At 28.0% G+C, this 24,781-nt stretch overlaps 1 protein-coding gene across 1 annotated transcript in view; it reads left to right on the top strand.

The window, feature by feature from the left end:
* The window catches only part of LOC107446607 (cell adhesion molecule 3), a 131,597-nt gene that overhangs the window by 55,122 nt on the left and 51,694 nt on the right, over positions 1-24,781 (top strand). The window contains exon 2 of the mRNA XM_016061299.5: positions 18,217-18,364. Coding sequence (XP_015916785.2) covers positions 18,337-18,364 — 28 coding nt within the window. The 5' untranslated portion in view covers positions 18,217-18,336. The remainder of the gene's footprint in view (positions 1-18,216; positions 18,365-24,781) is intronic.

Below are 24,781 nucleotides of genomic sequence, written 5' to 3'. Positions count from 1 at the left end.
CTTTACTACAAATCGCTAGATTTAAAGAGAGAGAGAGAATTATGCTCCCCAAGAAAAATAATACGTAGTTCTATATTTCATGGCATTCTGGTCTTGAATTTCAATTCGAAAAGGAATCAGGATAAGTCAGTTTATAGCGCTCTGTCGAAATTTTTTAGAACTTCGTTTATTGCCTGTACATACTCCAAGCACGTTTTCCACTCATGGAAAAACTTGCGGAACTACATCATCTAAAAATAATATATACCTATTTTTTTTACAAATTGTGTTAAGTTAATGGTATGGCAGTTTTTATTCTTTGCTGGTTATTTCCTTTTTTATTTTCTAATTTTATCGCTTGATAAAAAAAGGAACAAAACGAAGAAAAATTGTAAAACTGGGAACATATGGGGGAGCTTTAAATCACACTTCTTTTTGAATTTTGAACTTCTGAATACCAACAAGCAATTGGAACAGAATTGACCCTTTCGAGATGGGAGTTGTAAACGCTCTGTTATTGCTGTGGTCTGGATCCTCTTTCTAGAGCACTTGTCCAAGCCGGAGATTTTTTTTTTTTGTTTAGCCTAAATATATAAATTTACCGAAACATGAACGGGTTCTAAAGCAACATATACTACATATATATTTTTATTTGTATACTAATTACTTAAGTTTTTTCCTGTTTTATTAAATTTGTAAGCAAGTTTATTCATTATTTATTAACCATTGAATGACTTCTGGCATAATTTAATTTGCCATTTTTCATTGTTTAAAAATACTGCGAAATATCCAGATTTCATTCGTTTAATTTGTAATTTAATAAAAGGATGCAAAAACATTGAGTGCGACACTTTTCAATGTAAATTCATTCAATAATTCTAATAATTTTAATCAGTTTTGCACAATGTGAGCTCTTTGAAGAGCCTTCTCAAAGCATGCCATTTAGAAATATCCCTTTCCTCTCATGTTTATAGAATTAAAAAAAAACAGAGCATGTTAGTCATATATTTCTCATTCAAAAAGAAAAGTCTCATATGCATTTATTTAATATCCTATGGAGATGCAATGCCATCTAGTGCCTAAAATTATAATTTTTATAATGTTTCTGAACACTGTCACGAATACGCGACCACCGGGAGTATACGAGAAGACGCGTCAATGTGTTGTCTGGTAAGTCTGCGTGTTATAGACTATCAAGTATGCGTGACATTTGGTGCGAAAGGGTTAAGGTATTATCAATGGATAGATATTATTTTTTATCTATATATAGTTTATTACGATAAACAGTTTTTTTTTAATAAAAATTAGATTTTTTAAATTGCAGAAATTAATTTTTGGGGGGTTGAAATTTATGAATGATTTGAAATAAGGAAAGTATTTTAGGATAGAATTTGTAAGGATAGTATTTTAGGATAGTACATGAGGATAGTATTTGTCCCCCTTTTTAGGATAAGCCTTTTGTTTACCTAAAGAATGTACCGTATGAATTTATAAAATATCCAGAGTGGTTTATGGTTCTGGAATACAAAAAGTTTTTCCAAAAATAAAATGCCAAGCGTTATGCTGAATACATTATATACTAATAGGTATTTTGACACCTGTAACAGAAAAGGAAAACGAAATTTATTCATTTTTAGTAGTTGGTAGAGCTTCCAAAAGAAACATTTATAGCCCCAACACTTTAGGGCTTGATTTTAACAAGTGCTTGGCACTTGATTTAGAAAGGAATTGAATAAGTGCCTAATTGCAGACAAATATTTCACTACTGCTTTTGGGTTACTCAATTCGTCCTTGTGCTTCTCTATAGCTTTCAAGTTAGTGCACTGCTCTAGTATGTTCAATGCATTCGCTTCATTCTCACATTTTCAATCATTGCTAAACCTTGCTTGTCATAAACCTTTTCCACCCTGATAAGCGACAAAACAAAACTGCCATAACAGAAGAAATCGTGCTTCACTTTACACCTAGATACATTTCTGAATCATAGAATTTCCAACCCTTTTCAATTCTTCAAAAAAGTGCTACAGGTATCGGTACTGAACTTAGCATGAATTTAGATCAATAGCCCCAGTACTGACCAGAAACATTCAATATCCACCGATGAGCCAGGGTGTCTAATTATAGAGGTTATATAGAGCATTTAGAGCATAGAGGTTATATAGAGCATTATTTGTTATATAGAGCATTTTAAACTGTATATAAGTTTTAATCTTTTCATTATTTTATTCACGTATATAAGCCTTAATCTGCTCATTATTTTATTCACGTTTATAAGTAAATTCCTACCTTTGTACCATTTTACCCATTTCATAAAAATTTGATGAAATGACATTCCAGTTAAATTTATTTCGTTACCACCTTTTGATTGCTCTTGTACTATTTTATCAATGTTTAATATTTTTTTATGAAAATATGCACATTATACACATCTTTTAACCTGTAAAAACTAGTTGTTTGGAGCAGCATGTTATCATTTAAACTTTGGGCTATTAAACCATGCACTTACCTGCCAACATTCACTCTTTTCGAGAATGGATTTTCCAAGTGGTAGTAAAACAATTACCAAAAAACTATCTTCCTCAAAATATATTTATATTTTAATCTGGTTGAAATTCGCTATCGTAAGGACTAATATGCTTTTATATATTTGTTGTAATTATTTATGTGTAGTGGTGGTCAAACTTATTTAAAATTATAATTCAAAAAGTTTAGTGAAATAACATGAATTTCTCTAGCACTTTAAATATGAAAATAAAATCTTCCGGGAAAACCGGAAGAGTTGGCAGCTATGCATACATTCAATTGTGTTCAAGGGTGTTCAAAAACTTATTCATTGATACTGTATAAGAAGCATTAAGTTTATAAGTGTTTTATGATTTCACTGCACATATTTTAAAAATTCTGTTAAATCTACTCAACCATGTAAAAATATGAAAAATTCTTTTATTTTCTTACTGAAGAATTGTTAGATTAGAGTTAACTAAAAATATTATTTGATGGATGAAACTAAACTAAACTGCACCAATAATATCAAGCTTAAAAACTTTAATTTCATCATCCTTATATTCTTCATTATATTCCTCAAAACCTTCTTTTGACATTTTAGTATTCAAATTGCAATATAAACTTTTAGTCTTATCAATATACTCTATAATACTTTTTCATGTTTACTCATTACTTTACTCATTTGAATTAGCTCAAAATATTTACTTTCAATTTCGAGTTGTTATTTATCTTTCTTTCTAGCGAGAGTAAGTTTTCGAAAGTACAATACCTTAAGTTGTATTGACACATCCACGTCCCTCAGGAAATTAGTGTTAAATGTGGGATATAAAGCTGTCCTCTGGAATTCAGAAACACGGACGGGTGAAAATGGAGTTCGGTGAGCACATTCTATTCTGTCGGGAATATGTATGGCAAACTAAATAATTAATTTTGTATGAGCATTTCTCTTGGATTAATCTTGCTTTCTTGGCTTATGTTTCTTATCATTCTTTCATGAATGATCCTATACTCAGAAGCAATTTTGGTCGAGATTGATAGTTTTCGTTGAACAAGTATCAATTGATATACTACTTATGGTGACCATCTCTTTTATGTTTAAATATATATTTCACATTTCCATACATTTACAAGTACACATTCGCATACGTTGGAAATCACTTTAGAACGATTTTTAAAGTGTTACTGTACTGTTAAGAAAGGAAAGTCACTTTATTTATAAGTGCCATGTAAAATGCCATCATAAATTTCTCTCAAAAATAAAAATTCAATTGTTTACGGAATATATGTATAAACATTCAGTCTACTATCCGACCGGCCTGTGTAGGGGGTAGGGAACTGTCCTTGTATCAGAAAGGTTCTGGGTTCGAATCCCGTGCAAAGCATGGATGTTCTTTCCTTCTCTGTACTATCTGTCCTCACTGTGGGAGCGATGTTGGCCCACCAAATATGGTGCCCCTGAAAGAGAGGTCAACAAAATCACCCTGTAAATGCCTGAATTGACGGATGTTAACACAGGTGGGCATTGGGAAAAAAAACATTCAGTCAACTATTATATAAAAGTAGCTCACTTATATGGTAATGACATTTTGATTTTGCAATAGATATGAGTTATTAAATATGTTTTCTTCAATTATAGAGGACAAAAGAATTTATGTACAGATCGAAATTAACAACTATGTTCCTCGTTTAAATTTCTATTTTTAGCGAGCCTGTCACATAAAAAATTAGTCTTTTCCAAAACTGAGAACAAAATTCAGAATGTTCCTGGAAAATAATAAGAAAGGTAAGGAGCAGAATTTATATCAGTAACCAATTTGGAACTATCCTAGAATAATTTTGAATAATTCAGAACCTTTCTCACTAAAAAAAATTATGAAATTTTGTTTTTGAAATAAATTTTAGTTTAGTTATGTTAACAATGGAATGTTGCTTACTTAGTTAATCTAATATTGTGCGTGAGAACGATCTAGTATTTGAAATTGTGGTCCAGGGAGTTGAATGTTGATGAACCATGCTATCGTACCGCTATCTATGAAGGCTTGACAAAGTGACATATTCCTGTTGCCCAGGATCACCAATTGAGTAACCTAAGAAGGTGAAACTCTTCGCGTATGAAAAGAACAAGGGAAATAAGTAGTGTCCGAGTTGGAAGTCTGACCTCTGACCAGCTAAACTTTCCTGAAAGTCTGGCTCTTCTGTCTAATGTGTTTAACCTATTTCAAGGATTGTTTTCATTGAAGTAGAAACGTAATTAAGAAATGAAATTACTTTGATACCCATGGTTTAACTCTTCTGAAAAAATCTAATGGATACACGGTTTGTAATAATGTGTGACAGAACAGAAATCTAGTACGGCTTATACAAAGATTTCAAAGACAGAATTAATGTAGTTGCTTCAATCTTTCTATCCCCGAAATTCCTGAAAAAATATCTTACCTTTTGTAGTTGAAATAAATAAAATACTTTACGCACAGCTTCTTTAAACAAATATGAAGCATTTTACATTGATTTATCTCTTCTCTAATGACATTCGAGAAAATTGAAACACTGTACGATGAAAATAATAAAATAACTATCGATGAACGCGGCTTAAGTTTCTACTTTAAATAACAATTTAAAATTGTACTCAGTTGTAACATTGAACTCAGTTTCATGCAGAATCTGAGATAGGGGTTTTGAGGGATTTTATAAATAACCTCAAATCTTCTATTTCTACATAAAAAAAATATGTTTCAATATATTCCAAAACCCAATAAGAAACCATTAAATATCAGTCTACAGTTTTTTCATGAAACTCTTACTTTTTTTCGGGAAACCTCACGGGACGCAATCATTAACTAAACCAAAAGATATATATTTGGCCATCGGAACATTTCTGGTTTGCCCCAGTATGTGTAAAAAAGTATAATGCTTTTTTAATTATACATCTGTCACTCTAAAGTTTACTTGAACATAAGTTTTTAATTAATAAAACTAAATAAATAAATTTAAAATAATTAATTAGACTAAAAAAAAATTTTACTTTCTCATCATTTTACAAATTTTTGGCACTCGTGACAAACGTACAATTTAATAACTTTTTAAAAAAAATCTTATTTTGCATTAACATTAATAATGTCGTGTTGAAGAATAAAATTTAATCCTTCTCACCCCAAAAGTCTTATGAAAATAATTGGAACAATTTTTTCTATTGCTTGAGATTTTTAACAAAACTTAGATATTTTGTATCACTCATCTTAACTCAGCAACCAGTTTCTCTGTCTAAGCTACAGTTTTTTACGATGACATTTTTTGTCTATTTTTTATCGAAATGTGCAAGTTAAAAATGCTACATATAACAGGGCTCGTATAAATGTTGCTATAAACTTCTAGGTGAATTAGAGTACATCATCAGGATTAAAATTGCATAGTACCCAGATCAGAAAATGACGTCATACTCCACTAACCGTGCTTTCCTATTATAAACTTTTTTTTTTCTGTGCTTAGAATAGCTCATATAAGTGAAACGCCTCTTGCCGCTAATGAATACATTTCCAGGCCTAGTTTCTTATGCAATTTTAATCCTATTGATGTGAGCTTAATTCCCTAGATGTTTGTCGCTACATTTATGCGATTCCCCATTTTTAAACTTGCACATTTTGACAAAAATGAACTGAAAATGATATTTAGAAAAAAACTGCATCCTTAGAAGCAAAATTAATTTCAGATTCGAAAAGCAAAGTAGAAATAATTAACCTGCTCGCAAACTGTCTTGACATTGCATACAATGCCAAATGACAAAACGGCACGGAATAAAATATGATTTCTTTTATTTTGTTTCTTTTTTTAGTGTGAAAGATATGCATTTTTTGTGATCACCATGTACTCTAACTAATAACCGAATTAACCACACAAAAAAACGTTCTCCGGGTTAGAAGTGGCGATATTGCTCAACAAACATTTGCCCGGAATTCAGCACACTGATGCTTTTAACGGATAGAACCATTGCCTTATATTTCTTACACCGTTGTTTTTCGTAATCAGATACTACAATGAAAATAACCTAATAAGACAAATAAAATTTGCATGTGAGGAATTTGAATATACTATTATTTTCCTAGGTCAACAACTCTATAATTGTTTTCAATGGGAAAGAGGGAGAAGAAAAATAAAGCAGTTTCTATCTCTGCGATTCTCATATTTCAGACCTATCTTAAATAATATTTGTCATTGTAAGCAATGCCAAGGCATTGTATACAGTAAGTATAGTAAGTATTAAAGTACATGATAATTCTCTTAATATGGATAAAAATTCTCTTAAATTCTTTCTCTTGATTCTTTAAAAACTGTGTATATAAGTTTTTAGGCAAAAAAACATGTAAATATTTTGGCTAAAAACTCCAAAATAACAGTACCTAGCCATTCTTTTAACTGTTTTCATTTTTTAAATTTTGTTTTAAATTTTTTGAAAATTTTTTTATTTTAATATAAATTTTTAAAAGAATTTAAACAATCATTTTTTAGAAATTTGTTATTTGGTTTCTTAATTTTTCCTATTTTTAAAAATTTAATTTTCCTGATCCATTCATTATTTTCAAATTTTAGATTTAAAAATTCCGAAATATTCGTATAATTTACAATTCAATTCCTTTTTTGACCTCTGTTTTAATTCTTCCTCTTTAAATTCCTAAAACTTCCTCCACTCATTTGCAGCTAACAATGGATTTGGGCCTTATATAGTTGATTCAGATACTGTCAAAGTCATTAAACCAAAAATATATGTTTTTGTGCCAGATATCGGGATTATTATAGTAATCTATTAATTAACTGGAATATATTTGGTTATCCCTTCGATAATTTAAGATTGATTTCATGCTACTACAAAAAAATCCAATCATTAGATCAAAAGTTATTAAAAGTGCTCCGTTTTCCATTCTGTCCTATTAACACAACGGATTACGAAATGTTGTTTTTAGTTATCAAGGAATAGTTTATTAAGGAAGTTGATTTTGATGATGTTGATTTATTTCCAATTGTTCACTATTCCCTTCCAGACAGATACATCTAAGCAGTTATATTAAAGCATAAAGTGCTTTAATGAATAATTAAATTTTATAAACGGTAAAAATCATTTTTTCTTTTTTGCAAATATGTAGTTCCATCAAATTAATCTTCATTTTTAATATACATATGAATTACGAAACTATGAATTTTGAAAATTGCCAAGAGAGTATTTTACTTTTTTTTCAATCAATACACAGAGAGAGAGAGAGTCTACGTCTATCAATGTTCAACTCTCTTACCTTGTAATTTTGAACCCAATCAAGAAGACAAGGGAGAAATTTGTGTACGTAAAAGTCTTTTTTGATGCAACTAACCCGCATTTGCGTTACATGGAGAGGAAAACCACGAGAACTTCCCACGATTAGTGTGACTGCAATGAGACTCTTACTCATGATTCGTCTACTACTGAGGATACTTTACGTCTGCACCGTGGTCAGTAAGAGCCGTATGCGAAATTCGTAACGACCAGCCATCGTTGGGATTCGAACCCTGTTCATCTTATTGGGAGGTGAACTCTCTATCCCTTAAGACACCAAGAGCGGCAAAATCTACAAGACACCTCCGTTATCAAGATATCAAAAATGCAAGTGTCATCTACACAATAGTTTTCTCCAAGGAAAGTTAAGGAATCCATGTATTGGCTATTATTTGCTTTAATTTCCTGCCAAGGTTCATTTTCTTAGCCTTACGTGTTGGTGGAAACGGTAGCGTGAGAAATAATAACAAATTTCAATAAAATCAAGACCTTTAGCAACCATGTAACGGTTTTTGAATTCTATGCTAATGAGTTAGGCAGATGTAGAAGGAATTTCTAAAAATAGATTTTATTCTGAACTCAATTCAAGGTTGAAGTATAAAAAGATTACCGATTGTATTAATACTTTTTATGATAATGAGAAAAGAATTAAAAAAGATAATTTATTTTTAAATTAAGGGAAATATGTAATACATATTTTTCCATAACATTATTATTTAATTTAAAGTGTAAACACTATTCAGAATGGCAAAAAGTTACACTAGTTTTTACAAAAAATGTAAAAAAAAGCTTCATAATAGTTGGAAGATGCGATAAATGCTTTACACAGTATTATTATCATTAGAATATATGATAGCAAAGTATTCTAACAATGAATTTCAATCATTTCAGATTATTTTTTTATTTGTTTTTACTTTACCAAAAAAACTTTATTCAATAAAGCAAAATACTAAAATTTCACTTAAGCAATAGTTTCTTTAAAAAATAAGCAAATCGAAACACCTTCTGAACTGAAACACATTAATCATTTTTTGAACTCTGAATTTTGCTTTTAGCCAATAAAAGTCAGAATATAAATCTATATTTATCTATATTTTCTATTACGACATTTTGTTTTACAATATAACTTGCTTCAGAGAGATGCATTTTTTGCTCTTTCATGCAGAATATTATTTGATATCAAAATATATTTTCATTATATACTGAATAAATTCTAACAGTTGAATAATTTTCAATTAGTCATTGCTTGTATTGTTCCGAAAACAAAAATGAGAAATTATGATTACTTTATCCTCATTACGATATATTACTGATTATTTTATTCTATTCTAATCACATGGGACTTATTCTTGCATGATAAAACCTTTCCAGTTACAATATTAATCTTTAGTTATTGCTTTTTTTTCAAATCAGCAAAAATTATAATGCCTCTTATGCCAAAAGAGAGTTTTAAAAAATAAAACACACTCGCAAATAAATTACATTAATATAAAAAATATTAGAATTAAAGTCGTTAACAAATAAATAATAATTTACTTTTTGTTTGGAATCAGAGAAAAAAGTCCATATTTTCGTAAAGTTTACAGAAAATTAACAGTTATGTCAAGAAATTAAAAAAGTAAACTAAACTAACAACGATGAGCTATGAAACAAAACCCAGAACATGTTTATCCATGAAACGTGAGAAATATGTCATTTTTGTAGTTAAAAACAACCATAAAAATAACATTTATTGTTGCCCTCCAGGAAAAAAATATGAAGCAGAATAAGTTAAATAAAATGAATCGCTTTAAGTTAAACTAAAAAAAAAATATCAAATGAAATGAATGTTTGTTTGAAGGTCTTGAAAGCATTGCTTCTAAACTGTAGGGTCCTTAAAAGACTATTGCAGAATACATAAACTTTCCAGCACCTCAAAGTGATTTAAAATATTTTTCAGGTACTTTATGTATCTACAGTTGTGGTTACTTAGTTCATTCTGATGAGTAATTTTGGACACCGAAATTTACAGCAGTATTTTGAGACTGACTGTTAACTTTCATGATATAAGTTCCTTGTTTTAGGGAAATTTGGTATTACATATTTTAATACTGAATGTTTTAAAATGTTCGCGTTTTAAAATTCAAATTTATAAACTTTCTTTATCTTAAAGTGTAATGCAAAATTAATGGTCACCACTGACCACAGGGTGACTGAATACAAATGGCGATGCAGAATTTTCAATCTGTCTCCGCCCGATCAATACTTTTTTGATATCCGTCGCTGAACAATCGGTCCAATTTTTTGGTTTACGACTATTAATGTTTAACTCCGTAGCCTTGAAATTTTGAGCCAATCCAGAAGACAATTAAACTTCTGGATCAGTATCCCCAGAGGTACTTATTTGTTAGGGGAACATGAGGACTTTGTGACTCCACAGATTTAACGTGCATCAGTCACCATTTACTACACGTCTTCGGCCGACGGGGATCGAACCCACGAACTGTTGAACATGGGCCCAGTGCCCTACCGATCAGGCTATATCAGCCTACGATCAATACTTTATCTTTAAAAATGAAACCGGCGTACCTTTTATTACTATTTTTTATAAATTAAAAATGTAGAAGTATTATGAATACTCTTATTTCAGAATACTAATATATTCTTAATTTTCTTTCTTCATTTAAAAAAAAACTTTATAATGTTTACCATAGATAATAAAATTCCTTAAGTTATTAAGTTTAGCAGATATTTCAATCGTTTCTTGCTAAAATTAATGTTTTTGTTATCAATAAATAACTTAAATACCATAAAATAACTTAAATACCATAAAGTACGGTAACTCTGAACCAAAATTTACCACATTTATATTCGGTTTATTTAATTGACATTATTTCATCGTTTTCTTAACTCTACTATCAAGGTCATTGTTGTTTACTGTATATGGTAAATAAAGCCACCAATCTTTACCCACATTACTATGTGTATATGAATATTACAGATATTGTAACTACCGCAAAGCCAGCAACAACCAATAGAGAACGCTACGCATTTTCAACTTTTTGACTAAAGTATAATCATGAAATTGAATATTTATAACAATACAATATGAATTGAGTATTCGAAACACTAAATACTAACCAAAAATATTTTACCAATTAATGTTTAGATCAGCATATGTATATTTATTTTATTACTGTCCATTAACATAAGCCAATTCTAAAATTTTTACTTCAGGCTTAAATTACTTTTTGTTGCAACCGAAGCTGCCATGCTTTATTTTTCTGCGAGATATATGCTTTAGAAAATCTCATGCATGTTATCGTAAAGTCTTAGTATAAACCCAAGTTTTTCTACAATTAATTAATCACTTAAATTGGATAATGCAGTGCAAGATTTCCGGATCAAATTACGGTATAAAGTACAGGCACATCACCCGTAAAATCCATTTTTACAGTAAAATAATATACCGTATTTTTTACAGTATAATTTATTTAATGAGAGTCATTTGTTTAGATTGTCCAAATTATAATCATTTGTTAATAATCTATTTAATCTTAATAAATAGATGATTAACAGATTTTAAAAAAATCTTAATAAGTATCTTATAATTAAGATTTTATTTCTATAAGAATACAAAATTATTATAAATATATATTTAACGAAACATTACTTAAATCATTATTTAAAACATCCTAACAAAATTAATCTAAATATATATGTAACGCATAGCTAGTTTTTATAAGATTATTTAAACCATTACTTAAAGCAACAGAACAAAATGAATAATAACTACAGTGTTGTCAATAGATAAAGATATACCCGAGTTTATAAATATTTCTCTTTTGTGTCACCATATAGATTATTAGGAAATAAGTATTGAACAATAGTAAAGTTATTTCTAACTCTAAATGGTCTTCATATTGATTCATTATTGATTAGGACTTAATATACCTTACATTTATTTAAAAATACTTCCAAATAAATAATTTAATAAAACATACATTGTTTCAATATTCAAAATTGCGGTCATTTTTTTACAATTTACTGGGTAATAACAAAACCTTGCAGGAAAACTATGTAAACATAAACTTTGCTTGAAGATTTTTAAAAATTAATTGAATTAAAGATAAGTTATAAAATAAGAAAAATAATGCTAATTCAATTAATAATTATTTTCTTTTGGGAAAAAATTAAATATGAAAAAGAATTGATTGTTTAATTAAGCCTAAAACAATAATAAAGTCTGTAGTTTTATTTAAAAGTGCAAGGTGTTTAAATATTTATTCTAAATGATTTTTATTTCTGGAAACATTTTACAAATGCTTTTTTTAGTGTCAAATTGTAGAAAAGTGGTAAAAATCATTTTTTTAATTGAATAAATTTTCCAATTATTTCTGACACTGATATTTAATCTAATCTTACCTTTTACTCGAAACTTTATATTTCATTTTTAAACCAGGCAAATATATAAAAAAAATATAAGCTGTAATGACGTATTTTTCAATGCTTTTTTAAGTTCTCCTTTTTAAATATTTTTTCATCACTACATATAAAGTATACATTATACTCAGAACTTCGAAATTACCAATTAATTAGTTCTACCAGTCCTTTTTAAGGAGTGAAAGGAAAAAGAATTAGTAAACCAAATCTGAACAACACTGCAAAACCAGACACAAAACAGAAATACAAGTACCGACATAGTTAATGAAACTAAAATAATTCAAAAGTTTTATTTTTACGATTTATTATCGTTTTCCGTTTGTCCCGGTTGCTTTACGTTATTAGATTAAGCTAAACACGCTTTTAGTTTTCCATCCCATAAAAGAAAGATTCACAATTGTATTCAGCAGCATCTTGCATAATGATGTTGCTTGAGACTAACTCGTGACATTAAAATTTCCAATCGAACAATTTTCTTCTATATTTATGTATTCAGGGGGCCGTAAAAAACCTATTTACACTGTCTCTATAATAAAAATGCACAGTTTTGGTGTGTAATTTTACTAAGCATCAAATTAACTCAACACTTCACACATACATAAGTATATTTGGTACCTATTAAAACTGCACTAGTTACCATAATACCAGTAGAGTCTATTGCCAAAACTTATGAAGCATTATTGGAGTCAATAATATTGAGGTTACTTTTTTTCGAAGAAGTAAATTTCCCGCAATAATTTTGCTTTTTAGTATATAGCTTACTTTTTTGGTTCAATTAGTATCTATCACCAAAATTAAGCATCATTGGTGTCAATAATGGAATAATGAATAAATGAATAACTATCCTCCTCCAATGAAGTCTCCAAATGAATAACTATCCTCCTTCGATTTCTTTTGCTATGTACATAGTTTTTTTTTCCCTGTTTCTTAAATTTTAATAAGTACTTATTTGGCTCTCCTGCTCAACGACTAAGATAAAATTAAAATAAAGTAAGTGCTTATTACCGGAGCAAATTAAATTTAATTCGTGTCAATTTCAATTTTTTTTTTTACTTTTCGCCTCAAAGAATTAATACAATTTCTATATTAATTTTATTTTTCAGTACCATTTTTTTTTAAATTTCAATTACCGTTGTTTTAAAATTACTTAATTTATAGTAACACGTTTTAGAACTAGAACAACAAGCAAAGTAAACACGTGGTTTCGAATCACTTTAGAACTTTAGAAATACTAATTTGGAGACGTAATTTGCCCATTCTGACACGCTCATGTTGATCAGAGATACAATTTGACAAGAGGAATAAAAAATAATTTAATATTACTAAACGCGTAATAAACAATATTTTTTCGTGATTAGAGCAAAATGTTTTTTTAAATGATAAGAGTAAAATTACGGATATTATCTTTGTTTGAAAAAACAGAATGTTCCATAGTTTAATTTGAGCCGTGGTGGCTCTGCGGATAGAGCGCTTGCTCTCGATAAGGTGACACGAATTCGAATCCCAGTGATGGCTGGGCGATGCGAATGCTGCAACCAGTTAGAGTCCCCATGCCGTTAGGCTAATTGTGGGAGGCTGTAGGGGTTTTCCTTTCCATGCAAAGCAAATGCGGGTTAGTTCCATCAAAAAGTCCTCTACGAAAGCAAATTTTTCCCAATGCTATCTAGGAGTTCCCTTGTCCTATGAATTAGGTTCAAAATTACAAGGCTACGGAGTTAAACTTTAGTGGTTTTAAACTGAAATTCGGGTCTGCTGTTCAACGACAGTTATAAAATAAAATTTAGTTTAATTTAAAACAATAGCTAGAGCTAAAGTAATCGGAAAAATTTAATTCTTTCAATGTTTATCCAGAGCGATCTATTTGAATTTTTTGGAACAATATTTGGGAATGGGAGCCTAAAATTTATCCTTTCAACCACTATCCTAATGTCAAAACGATAGAATAAATGGTTTTCGAGTTATAAGAGAGACTTAGACACACCTACGAAGACAAAAACATGAACTCTTCATTTTATTAAAATAAACAAGCTGAATACCCGTTCTTTGTACGTGGTGGAAAAAAATCAATAAATCAGTATAGAACAACACTAAGAAATCATGGATGAAATTGAAAGATATATGCCAGAATAATTAATAAAACTAAAATCATTCAATTTTTTTCTATTTAAAATCATATTTTGTTCTTCCTGATGGCTTTACGTTATTAATTAACCAAAATGTTTTTTTAGTAATTAATCCTATCAAAGTAAAGATTAGCTGTGGCTCGAAGTAAGAATTTACTAGGACTAGGAATTATCTGAAAGCTAAGCAATTCTCTCCAGTAAATGTCTATTTTCTCCAGAAAAACCTCTTTCTAAAGTATCTATATTGAAACTGTACATTGCTGATGCTGTTTTAACATGTACCAAATGAAGTAATATAAAAACACATTGTCCCTGTATTAATATATTTGGAATCTGTTGAAACTGCACGAATTTTACCAAAACTAATTAAGCATCATAGCCGTCAATAATAGTATGTTGATTTTTTACGTTTCTTTTAAGCAAATAAGTACCATTTGTAGATTGATTTTGCTTTTAAGTTCATGGTTTATTTTTTAATTTTATTTATTTTCATAGTTTATTTTTTTTCGTAACTATTACTAAAACAATCATAAAATTTGTATTAAGTAGCTATTACAAAACATAATTAAGCATTACTGGCGTCAATAATAGTATTTTACTGTATCCCCTTAAACGATTAAGTAAATTTTCTCCATTAACTTTAATTTTCTGTACATAGATTTTTTTTAAAAATTTGATTCGAATTCATATCAAGCGTTAATTAAAGATTATTGTTTTTCAATAATAGTATGGAGAATTTTTGCGCCTCTCCCAAACTATTTGTACCATTTCTCCATTAAAGTTGCTATTTAGAACATAGATTTCTTTTTTTAGTTCCAAGGAGTGCCTATTATCGAACTTAATAAAGCTTCATTGGCATCAATAACAGTATTATTAAATTTTACGTTTCTTTTAAAAGGATTAGTACTGTTTATCCATTAATTTCAATTTTCAGTGTATAACTTGATTATTTTTATTTCAAAAACCTTAGATTTTAAATTATTTAGTTTCATTGAGTCGCATTTTTAAAGTATGACTAAAAACAAAATGAACACGTGGTTTCATATAACTTTAGAATTGCTAATTCAGTGACGTAATTCGTATCTGTCACCGTGTTCACGTTAATCGTTGAGTTTACACGATATAACGAATAAAAAACAATTCGATGTTAAGCAACGTGTAAGGAACTATAAGCTGGAAAACAATACTAATGTAATCATTAAAGTATTTTTAGAATAAAAGAAACAGAATCGTCTGCAGTTTAATTTATATAAGTGGTGAGTTCTAAGTCAGTGAAAAAATTCCATTTTTCAAACGTCTCTCGAGCGATCTTACTAATATTTTTGAACTTTGCCCCTTTCATCCACTGTCCAAATTTTAGGACAGTTTAGGAGTTATAAGAGAGCCAGACCCACGGACAAACTCTTCATTTTATTATTACAAACTAGAATATATTTTAAACTATTTTTATAAGCTTAAAAAGTAGGTGTTTTCTAATTATAAAATATGTCCCAAATTACTTTTCAAATTATCCTTGAAGAGAATATTTCATTTTCTAACTTAACCTTTTCTTAAGCATTTCTAATTCATTAACTCAAATAAAATTTTAATGACATTTGAATCATATATATGCATTTTAGATATATTCTTCAAACCTAACTGCGTATTTATTACATTTAAATATTATTCCTACATCCTTATCGTGTGAATTGATTTGGATTAAACTCATGGATTGTTTAATATTAGTCCAGACAGCATTATACTCAGATGACAACGCAGGCTATTTAGTCCTAATTACACTTACGGTTACGACTTTGAAAGATAATTATGTAAGTAGGGATGTCCGTTCAAGTTTCAATGCACTCCTAAGTGTATTTCAGAATTTTACTCACTTTATATGACTTCAGAATAATTCTGTTCAGAGTAATCCCTTAAGATATTCTGGTCTTTAATTCGTTTTGAAATTTCATTACATTTGAGCAAATTATTGTAGCTTAAAAATAACAGATATCTTCATTACAAATATCCAGTCAAACTTGTAATCTCAAAATAATTGTACCATTTAAAATGCTCATTAGTGAAGAAAATAGTTATATTTTCCAGGAGTGGTGCAATTGTGGTTAATTAGAGCACATTTTCTCAAAATTGCTTAAATATAATTTAATTTTGCAGCAATTTACATCTTAATAAAAAGTAACAAGATTCATATAAAGAATTATTTGATTGCTTTACTATATTCTCCCCAAATTTGAAATTCAAAAAATTCACTATGTATGCTATTAAACTATAACAATATATTTTCATAAATCAATGAATTTTTATTTAACATTTTATCACATTTTATCATGACATTATTTTTTCGTTTGTCTAAAAATTACCAATTTATTTATGAAAGTTTTTGTCTACCTATAAGTGATGCAATTATTGCTGAGTAACAAATATTTGAATATATTTAAAATATCAGTTTATCAGACCTTAATATAAAGTAACCTTAAACAAATAAACAATTTTACCAATATTTTATCTTCCATAAAATTTCAAAAAATGCTACCATTGGACTAAAAGAATATATTTTTCAGAATTATATAATATTTATTCCACATTTAGACGCTGCGAACAAAATTCGATTAAAATAACCTTTAAAAGCTTTATATTTTATTTGCTTCTATTTGCAATATTTTTGATGATCTTATCTATTCTTTTTTGAAATTAGATTTGAATCTTACTTTAAAAAATATAGTTCTTAAGAAATTAGGAATGAGATAAAAATATTTTTAAATTGTATTTTTTGTTCTTACTCCTTTCAGGAACTAATCAAAGCAAAAACTTCCTGACTTTCCGTTTTATTTAGTTGCTATGTATGCATTGTCATAAAAAATTTTTATAAGATTTAACTCCTTGAATAACATTTGATCAGATGATCCAAATTTTACGTAGTAAAACTTAAAAGGCACACCAATTTTTACTACGTTTTAAAGAATGTAAAACTAAATGAAAAATTCAAAATTTGAACGAATTCAGTTGAATAGTTTCTGAGAAATTGCATTTTAAAAATGTCAGACACTATTTAATTTAATATGACAAAATAAAATTTAAGCAAAATCAGTCGAATAATCTCTGAGCAATCGAATTTTAAATATACTACTTTTTTTTAAAATTCGATTTCTCAGAAACTATTAGACCAATTTTGCTCACATTTTGCATTTTGCCATGTACAGTTATTTTCTTTAAAAATATGTGAAAAAAGTGCACCTTACAATTCAAAAATTTTTTGACTATTATTAAATAAAATGATAAAAAAGTAAGAAATATTTATTTGAAGATATTTTTTGCATGGAATTATGGAAAGTTATTTTCTTTAAAAATATGTGGAAGAAAGTATACCTTACAATTCAAAAAATTTTCGACTGTTATTAAATAAAATAATAAAAACGAAATAAATATTTATTAAAAGTTAGTTTTTGCATGGTGGAAAGTTATATTTTTTTAAAAATATGTGAAAAAAAGTACACCTTACGATTCACAAACTTTTCGGCTATTATTAAGTAAAATAATAACAAAGAAAGAAATATTTGCTAAAAGTTATTTTTTGCATGAAATTACCCTTAGATAAACTAATCTTATAATTGTGTGCAAAAATTTTTCAATTTGATATAATGAAGATATAATGAAATACGCAAAAAATAATATTAATATTAAGAGGTCCAAACTATTGTCAAAGTTATTTACGCATTGAATTTTATTAATCACATTTAAAATCTGTCCGGCAGCCATTCAATTACACAAAACTCCGTGAGTACAATCGTTAAATCAAAAGTCATTCAAGATAGTTCGGTTACATACATTTTTGTGCACTGTACATCATAGTTTATAACTTCTAATGTATGTAATTTATAATTTCTTTTTCAGATGTGATAGAGTATAAGAAAGGCATGATATTCAGATTTGAATGTCCTTCTACATGAACTTCTTTTATTTAAAATATACCTCCTCTTCTATTTGTTGGAATTTTTATCACTTGAAAGCCTCATGAGAGGAGAATTCTTTATATTTTTGAGTAAGTATTTTAACTTTTGTTTCATATATTTATAAAGTTTTTTATAAAAAACATTATATAAAATAGACGTAAAGATTTAAAATAAAACATGTATGAAGTTTTATATTAAACAATAAAATAAAATGTTATATTAAACATATAATAATTTTTAATTGTTTTTTTTCTTTATTTATTGATCATCAGAGTATAAATTTATTAGTTTTAAGTTATGAAATTTTTTTTCAAAACAGAAAAATCCATGAATATTTTTCTTTAAATACAAAACTTTAGTGTTCAGTTTTCACCAAAAAGAGCTTCTTTGATTTACTTTTAATCCATAGAAATATTAAAAAGAAGTTTCTTATTACAATTTTATTAAATTATTTTCAAGCTCGTTTTAAAACCAAGGAAAAAAATTTTAATGGTATTGTTAAATGATTTTTTTTTAAATGTCGTTGTTCATAAGGAGATATTTTACTAGATGTTTCCTGGCGATCTTTTAGTAGACGTCAATGCAACTTGGCTTATCCACATTCCATCAATTATGGTCATCTATGAGATATCTATATCACAACTACCATGAATAATCCATAAAGAAAAACGTCAAGCAATGATCCATGTTTGATCTACGAAGTTTTCTGGACAATGAAGTAAAAATTTGAACGTCTAATAGATGAATTGGCTTGTATGATTTACAACCAAAACAGCTCAAAATTGTCAAATTATTGCAATGTATTCATAATTTAAAAAATACCGGTTTAATAAAGATAAAACAATGTGTGGAAAGAAATGAAATAAATTAATGCTTTTATTTTAGAAACTTAAAGAGTTGTCCACAAAAAATTCCGATTTCAGTATTTCAAATAAAATTGCTCATTATTAAAGGATAAATTAAGGTAAGATTAAAGAACGACAAATGTACTGAGAAAACAATGTACTGCAGAAAGGTTTAGGAAGCTCATTTCATGCTTATTACACATTCAAAAGCCACTTTTTTGCTATTCAATTATTCGATAATTTTTCCGTTCATATAATAACGATGTACCGGAAATTCTGGCTTCAAAAAATTATAGTTGTTATTACCACACATTTAGTAAAAAAATCAAAACTGAAAAGTAAATTTAATCGATTAAATAATTTTTATGCCATGTTTTAAGATTATTTTCAAATTTTACCACACATTATAAAACTATATTTATTGTTAATTTTACCAAAATCTTCAACAAAGTGTTTCGGTAAAAATTACCGAGCTTTTTGTTGTTCCCATAGAACTACAAACGCGGTGAATTTAACTATATTCTGGTAGTTTTGGCCATACATTTTTCCTTAGTGTGGTTTTTCAGTAAAAATACAAATGTTTTTTTTTTGTAAAATATATATGTTACAGGATTGTGCCAGGACAGTTTAAGGTTTATTTACATATCTGTGAATGCCTTAGGATAGAGGGATATAATCCAAATTTTAAAAAAAAAATTACCCAAACCACATTTAAGTAGACTGTGTGAAATAAGTTTCAACTGCAAAATAATTATAAGACCGGAAATTGCAGTAAATATGACTATAAAAATATAAATCTCCTATATAACTTAGTTTGAATCTTTCTCAGAGAAAACAAAATCAGCTTAAAAATCTAAATGCGATGAAAACGAGTGTTTATAATCATAATAACAATGAAATAATAGTAAATTATAATTGTTTTACAAGCTAAGGAATTTATTAAGAATAGAAATCTGTAATTAAAATTCCTTTTAAAAAAAACTACTTTTTTATAATTTTTAAATTTCTACGACAAAAAATTTAAGTTGTATTTGAAACTTTATTTATAAATAGTTTAAAAATATGCTCGTGAAAGTACTTGGAAACTCAAATGTAAAATCTAAAATTGTTGATTCTCAAGAGTATTTATCCAGAAAAACATAGCTTTAGAGCATGAGTAAATCTTTGATCCTGGAAAAATGCTTCTCTCTCGATGGAAATGTAAGCAAGCATCACAAATAAAACAACAAGAAAACGGGTTATAAAAAGATTATTAATAAAACGCAGACTATTTCTTAAGAATTCATGAAGTTTTATGAAACATCAGAAGATATTTAAATGCTCTAATATTTTTTTTACACATAAAGCATGATGACATATATATATATATATATATATATATATATATATATATATATATATATATATATATATATATATATACAAATAATCACATGCAATTGAATTGAAATACATTAACGTTAGTGTTGAAATAGTGTAAGATTTAAAAACAATATTTATCGAATGTTAAATATTTATCGAAATTAGAAAAAAAAATCGAATACTAAGTTTCAAATAAATGTCAAACTGTCGAAGAATAAATTATCAAAAAGTGTAATTTGATTTTTTTTTCAATAATTCATTGCATCTTTAAGTAAGATTTATACCGCCTAAAAATTTTTAATTTAGAAAAATAAATCCGTTTACTTTTTACATAAGATATTTAATTTCAGAAATTAATAATTTTATTACTTAACACTGGTATTCAAATTAAGAGATTCTTTCTATCTAGTCGATAGATAGAAGAGCTAGAAAATTTATTTAATTTAAATTTAGTATGGTAATCTTATATAATTGATATATACATTGAAGATTTGACAGAGGGTCTTAGAGGCCTCTTCCCTAGCCATATTAGACATTCATTTAAATTTTTGGTACATGTTTTTATAATGTGTTCTTATTCTTAAGAACATTTTTGTTGATACAGTATAAATTTGCTGCACAATAGTTTTAAAAAAGGGTAAAAAAATTTAGACTTTGTTTTATGAGACTGAGATAAGTAGTACTTGATAACTTTAAAAATTTTGCACTGATTTTTTTTTCAAAAAATTAAGGAAATAAAATTATGTGGTAGTAATAATGATCAGATAATGTAGTATTGAACAAATAAGTACCTGTGTTTAGCTTCCATCATTCTTTAATTTAGCGAAAATCAATTTAAATAAAGTTTTAAAAAAATCATTTAGCAAAAATTACTGAAAACAGAAGATGTTTTCCAATGTTTTTTAAATATCTGAAAACAAATAAGCGTATAATACTAAACTACACTTCAAGAAATGATAATTGTAGAATTGTATTTTTATAATTTTGTCTCAACATATTCCTTTAAAATTTTAAATACCGTTAGTTATTTATCTCCCATTCTGTGAATGGTCAATGGCCTTGTATTTTACATGTTTCGAATGATACTGTCAAATAGAGTAAATAAATTATAATTTATTCATGAAACGCAAACAAGGATAACTAAAAGCATATTTAACATTATTTCTTCGTATTTCTCTTTCCTTGATGGTTTAATTTTATAACCAGGGAATAAGAGGCTTATGGAAGTAGTTTTTCAATGGTCTGAGCCGGGTTCATTTTGAATGGTGCATTCTTCTATGCCTTTGAAAGAGCCACTGGGATTGTTGTTTGTATAGAGAAGAGATCTTGGAGAAATATACTCGCCTTTTTAAAAGTGCAATTGATCCTTTATTTACTATTTGTTTTAAGAAGATGCACGACAACATTTTCTCATTGATTTTGTGAAATATTTTGTCGTTTGGGATTCACCAGCCAAGTCACCACGTTTCATCCTTATAAATTCACCACTACCCCATTTGCCACTATGTATACTTTTTTTTAACATGAAAAATTATAATCGCCATTTACTATATCTTTGTGTCAGCAAGATTAGGGCTTTTAAAATGATATGCTGTTAATTCCACGTTATTACCTAGGTATCGTTTGCGCAGGTCAGATGTGAAGCTCACCTTTCTACGTATAGGATATACTGAGCTGGCTATCTTCATTTGCTTTTCAAAGAATCTCTCCCCAATGCAATACTTATAATATTTTTTTTTCCAATTCATCATATTTCTATTATTTATCCTTGTTTTAAACTACATCATTTTACCTTTTTTCGGTAGCTCTATTTCATATATAAAAGATTTATGAAATGAAACCCATCATCCAAATATCTTGGCATATCCTTACGCTATTGCAATTTTAAATTGTATATTACATTTTTATCAAATTTCATCCATTAATGAATGCATTTATCTTTGCATTATTTTACAGTATTCGCCAGTTTACCTGACTTAATAATGTGTTTTTCTTTTACTTTACCTCTTAATGCGTGTTTAAAACATTGTGCTTTGTGCAGCACATTCCTTTTTGAAGCTTGTACCATTAAACCGTACATTTCATTCAATTCAGCCACATAAAGTTTGCAAAAAAAATTGTGGGAAGAGCAATTGTAACTAGCAACGTTCCTCTCCTGTCTGGGAAAATCCTAGCACCGTTACCGAAAGAGTGGGACCAATTACCACGGGAATACCTAAACTACCTTGCTCAAACTTGCTTAAATTACCTTGTCAATCTAGGGTCTACATACTGTTAGAAATTAATTAAAATGTGATCAAACTCCTAGTTAACCTATTTGTTTTGATCGATTTTGCATCCCCAGCTTCATATCTTCCGATTCCGACAAGTGTTCGCATGAGTCTGCTTCCTGAAACTGTTGCATACTTATTTTATTTGTATCGCATGAACTACCTTCACATCTAATTTTATTTAAATTGGTCCACTATTTCAAAAGTTATCGATGAAACAAGAAAATTCACTTAATTTTGAACTTAATTTAGAGTATTAACAAATAGAGTTTTGTGTCAATAATTATAATTTTTTTCACAAAAAGGAAAGTATATATGAAATTTCCTTTAGGAAAAGCTTCCTTCATTAAGATCCATTTCCTTGTAAATCTGGAATCAAGGAATTTAAATCTCACTTCTTCAGCTAAAGCTTGATTTTAGTGAATATACCTTGTAAAAATGATGAGTGCTCATTTATTTTAGAAAAGCAATATTTTTGAACAAGGAATCTCAAAATTTCTCAATTAATATCTCTAATTCCATGGATAGGTTGACTAGATCATAAGAGTCTTTTTAAATTGTTTCTTGAATCATTTATCAAATTTATTCCCAGAATTTTATTTCATATTTTATTTCAAATTATTAAATGCATGTTCTTCATAAACTGATTAATATATATGTTATGCAATGAAAAGGGATTCATGAAATCCTTGTGTGCAGTTTCGTACAATTCTGTACCAAATATATAGTTGTAGAATTTAAATAACATTTAAGTTTCGTCAGAGTAACGAACGACGATACTACTTTATTAAAATTGAGTATCACATATCTTCCATTTGAAATTAGTTTTTATATGAAATGTAGGAGATAATAGCAATGAGCAATCCATAATACCATTTAATCACATAAAGTTTTAAAAAAATACCGTTATTCAAAATTACGTATCATTTTACGCTACAAGCGTTAGTGCTCCTGTCTGCCTTTTATAATTTCAAAAAAAAAAAATGCTAAATGCACAATAAATTGCTTCTAAATTCTTTTAAGTGTCAGTGTTTCTTCAGTTTTTTTATTAAGAAAGATAATCCTTTTCTAGTGCAAAATGCTGTATTTGCACTTTATATACAGTTTTGTCCCGTCCTGACTCACTTCTTGAACAATGAGAAAAAGAGCACCGTGATCACAACTAAATTACAACATCGTAACGCAACAATCGGATTACATTGCCTTAAATCTGAAGAACCTTGAATCTAGATCTTTTGTTGGAATCTTAAACCAGAAAAAACACGTTTAAAGCGAAACATCGTTCCCATATGCTATCTCCATGAATTTTACTTGTCGTTAAGTGTCATAAAAATAAAATATAAATACTAATTTTAAAAAAAACGGGTAATATAATTCAAATAAAGCTCGTTTTCAGTCAAATAGATCTGTAAGTTTTCTAGTATCATTGATGTTATCCATTACGTTAATTTAAAAGAAAACCCATCTGCAGTTTAAATTGAAACAATGCACAATGCCAATCTTGTGAGAAAAATTCGTTCTTCACACCCGTTCCTTTCCAACAAACAACCTAACATTTTCGAACGATCTTTTCGAATTCTGGTTTAAAATTGATCATTGCATTCTCTTTTTTCAAGTTCAATGTTCCAATCACAAAAAATTTTGAGTTTTAACAGAAGCACAGACATAAACTTACACAAATTCTTTCTTTTGTGAATATTACATTGTGCGTTGCAGTATTTAGTTGCTACTGTTATGACTCAAAAATTATTAACTTAAAGTTTTGTGGAATCATATCAAATAAAAAAATTAATCTCTCTCAACTAAATTATAGCTACGGTAGCTCTTGAGGCAATAACTCCTATCTATCTAATAACCTAATAAGAGATTTAACAAAATGCAAAATTTCTCTTTAAAGATGAAACGTTTTGTAAAAATAAATCTACGGCAAATAAATTGTTTTAATAATACAATTCATTTTAACATGACGTCAAATAATTAACATTATAAACGAACTTTCAGTTAAATAAATTGCTCAACCTCAAAAAAA

The sequence above is a fragment of the Parasteatoda tepidariorum genome, chromosome 8, assembly GCF_982258835.1.
Source record: "Parasteatoda tepidariorum strain Cologne lab strain chromosome 8, Ptep-v5.0, whole genome shotgun sequence".
Taxonomy (NCBI): Eukaryota; Metazoa; Arthropoda; class Arachnida; order Araneae; family Theridiidae; genus Parasteatoda; species Parasteatoda tepidariorum.
The sequence above is the reverse complement of the archived record's forward strand: the minus strand, read 5'-3'. Positions and strand labels throughout refer to the sequence as shown.